We start from the raw sequence: 3,752 nt of genomic DNA, 5'->3' as shown, positions 1-3,752 counted from the left end.
AAAATAAAATAAAAATAAAAATAAATTCCAAAAAACTGTGATGTCATTTGACCCCACGTGGGTCCGCCTCTGATTTCAGCTACTATGTGCATCTTGATTTGATAAATATGCTCCTCTCCTCCATATTTGTTGTTCAATCTGGGTTAAAAAAAATTTATAATATCATATATTTGTTGTTCAACAAATTATATGTAAATCGCTTCATACATTTTGCTTAATATTCTAATTATCAGTATTACCTCGAGTCCATTTATGTACTTATTATAATGTATGTGATGGGTTCATGAATGAACACTTACTGTATTTGTGTGATATGTCTTATATTTCGGAGTCATGTGTATCATAGCTGTTAAGGAAGACAATTATAATTGAGATGATGATTATATGGGTGATATTCTTACAGAGTCCTATATTAATTTTTTTTAATTGTGTGAGCAAGCTAGATCCATTTCTTGACAAGTAATAACCCGCTTGTGTAATGGCTGCTATTTGTTTAGCCTATTCTTGAAATGTCATTTCACATTGGCAAGTAAATTTCGTCCTGCAGGTTGTTAAGGAAAACCAGATACTTCACAAGGGTTCCAAAGTAATAGATGGGGAAACAGATTGTCTAGCTGACAGGAATATTTTTCCTGGAGATGTCTTGTGGGTTACTGATTCAAAGATTCATGAGAATCGTGATATAGCCGGTAGGACATTGTTGCACTCAAAATCATAATATTTAATCAGCATAAGTGCTGTTTGATTGAATTAAGAGTTTATGATGACAATTTTCGGATACCCTTTATCCTGACTGCACAACAATGCTGTTGACTCTTTGAACAAGTTGCAATTTTATCAGCATGCCATTATTTTGCATTAGAAATTCTATTTCTTTGTAATTCTAGAGTTGGTGATTTTTCCTTGCTTGGATTGGGTGATATAGTTTTGCGAGTTTAATGATTTGTTCCCAGTTGGATGATTGAGTATATTAAGTCTTTATTGATATTCAGTTGTAATGTGACTTGTGTTATCCAATTTCAATTGAATATCTGCAAGAAAACAAGCAAAATTCAGACTTTTTTTAATCTGTATCTCAAAAGCCTTTATAGCATAAAAGTTCAGTGCATTCTTTGGATCATATATATTATAACATTGATATAGAAATTTTCAAGAAGATTTCTGATTGTTGAACTTAATTTGCGCTTTTTACAACATCAAATTGCAAGGAAGAGAATTGTTCATTTATCTAACTTTTGGATATGTAATATAAAGAATATTCTGGTGCCATGAAAAGTATGTTGTCCCATTTAACATAAAAATTCGGCTCGATGCATATAACATTAAGTGGTGTGAGTTGTAGGTTCCCCCCCTTTTCTTCTTTGGTTATCTTCTTATGTTTTTTCCTTTGGTTTAATTATTTTACTTTTAATCGGAAGATGAACTTAACAAGTAGCAGCAGTTTACCGAGAAAGCTTTTTTCTTGGACATCAAATAATTCTTGATGTTAAATTCCCTCTTTGCTTTCCAGTGTGTCGCCATTATTGGTTTCATGTTTCCCAATCTTGGAAGAAAGTTTATATCTGTTGACCTATTTTGCACATGGAATTCTTTTTATGACCTGTCTATCATACTTCCCTATAGATGAGCTCTCTAACTCAAATATGGAGGTGCAAAAGGCCGAGGAGGGCTTTCGTGGGACTCTCCTCACATCAAGCATTTCGTCTCAGGCCATCTCGGAAGCATGCTTAAATTAACAAAGTTATGACCATGAAGTTGGTTCCTTCAATTTTGGATGCTAGAAGTGAGAAGTAAATAATCTTCTACCAGCATTTTCAAGGTGCCTTCCCTTCACTAGCAGTTTTTTTCCTGAAAAATTCTATTTCTTCTGGTGTTGTGTGGATTGCAGGTCTATACTGTTCTTAGTTTTAATAGGACTTGCTACTGTCCTACTATTATCTTAAAAGAGTCAAGTTATTAGTGATTAGTTAAAGCATTNACTGTTCTTAGTTTTAATAGGACTTGCTACTGTCCTACTATTATCTTAAAAGAGTCAAGTTATTAGTGATTAGTTAAAGCATTGAGTGTTGGTTTCTGGTAACTATATTGAAGCACATAATTAGTTGAAATAGAAATATCACGAGTTGATCCTTGCATTAATATCATATTGAATTCATTCAATTTGCTTTTATAGAGATGGTGTGATTTGATTTTTATGCACTTTAATGTTATTCAGTTCTTCCTGTCTTAGCAAAGGCACGTGTTTCATGAAGCTGTTAGAAATAAATCTATATGTTACTTTTTTTCAATTAATTTCTCTTTTTACATTTTTAGTAAGAATGGGCAATTATATTTTGCCTAATTATGCATTGATAGTGAATAAGAGAGGTATCTAAGCTATATAATTTCTCAATTCTAGTACAAGATGCTTATAAAATCGAACAAATTATTCAATATAATAGAAGTCGTTGAAAGTCTTTTTCTTAGGCAAAACAATATATGTGCATCTCAAAAATTTACCTAGGGAATAAAGATATGCAATTTAAAAGACCGTTCAGTTCCATGTCAGGTTCCAGAATGAATGAAAAAAGAGTCATTTTAGTGACTTCTATTTTTTGAACCATGCCTGCATGTTTGCAAGCCTTAACTCTTTTACCTGCGCATGGATGCATACAAGGGATAACAGAATGTATTGGTACAAGTTATATTTTAGGATCCCTTGAAAAAGTTCATGTTTTAGGACCATTTATTATGAAGCGAACTACTGGGGAAAATGGGATGCCACACTTTCCAAAAGGAATCATAGTGTAGTACTACCATAAGGCTGTAATATAGACATTTGGCTGGCTTCATTAACTTATAACTTCCTTCCTATCTTTAACCTTATCAAATTTCAAGCCAATAGGAAGAGTTTCCTTATTTAAATCTATTTAGTAATATGAAAATCATGCTCATGTTTTCGTATTTTTAAGTTTCCATCTTAAGGACGGGATATTTTTTGCTCTGCTATTGATCCTTCTGTATAAGCGAGGATGCCATATTATATATTGTCAATCTGTTAACCTTTTGCCGTCTTGAAATTAAAGTGGCTTTCTGGCCTTTTTGTCTGTTTTGCTCATTCCAGTAATTGCTTATCGTTTTCTTATCTGAATTACATAGCAATTTTTCTCAACAATACCTTTGCCGAGTTTCACAGATTTCCCTTTTTTAACATTTCTTTTGCTGCCATGTTGACAGGAACGATCTTGGTCGTCAGATAGCTGGTGCTTCTCCTTACATAGACCTTCTATGTACAAATTGTTTTCAGAATTTCTTTGTTATGCAGGACATAATCACATCCTATATATCACATGTAGCTGCAGTTTTCCTTGTCTGATAGTGTGATTTTTGTGTTCGATCTTTCTACATGGCTCAATGCTCCATTTCTAAGAGTGTTCTTCCTTCTTCAAAGCCTTGGCTGCTTTTTGTAGTGCTTTAAGGGCTCGGTTTTACTTGGTCCCATTTATGGGGACAATTTTGTACATTGCTCATATTTTCTGGAAAGCTGATGATCAATGGGCAGTTGATTGTATATTATGACTAACTGGTGGTTTGAATTCATCAGGCGTTATTGCATATTATAATATCACATCATGTTGCTTTGGGTCATTTTGCAATGTTTTTTACGACTCTCTTAAACTTTTCCAGCATTTGAGACACACTTCAGGGACATGTTCATTTTTGTTGCGTCCGTTAAGTTGGATTGGACAATATCAAGGCTCGATTTGATATGG

General features: G+C 33.4%; 1 protein-coding gene across 2 annotated transcripts in view; it reads left to right on the top strand.

Moving 5' to 3' along the window:
- Positions 1 to 3,627, top strand: part of LOC111367791 (ubiquitin carboxyl-terminal hydrolase 26) — a 14,214-nt gene extending 10,587 nt beyond the window's left edge. For both annotated transcript variants that reach the window (XM_022988852.1, XM_022988851.1), the window contains 3 exons: positions 548 to 689; positions 1,624 to 1,819; positions 3,217 to 3,627. In XM_022988852.1, the coding sequence (XP_022844620.1) occupies positions 548 to 689; positions 1,624 to 1,736 (255 nt within the window). In that variant the 3' untranslated portion in view covers positions 1,737 to 1,819; positions 3,217 to 3,627. The remainder of the gene's footprint in view (positions 1 to 547; positions 690 to 1,623; positions 1,820 to 3,216) is intronic.
- Positions 3,628 to 3,752: the final 125 nt, after the last annotated feature.

This window comes from Olea europaea, chromosome 18, assembly GCF_002742605.1.
Source record: "Olea europaea var. sylvestris chromosome 18, O_europaea_v1, whole genome shotgun sequence".
In the NCBI taxonomy this organism is placed as follows: domain Eukaryota; kingdom Viridiplantae; phylum Streptophyta; class Magnoliopsida; order Lamiales; family Oleaceae; genus Olea; species Olea europaea.
The sequence above is the reverse complement of the archived record's forward strand: the minus strand, read 5'-3'. Positions and strand labels throughout refer to the sequence as shown.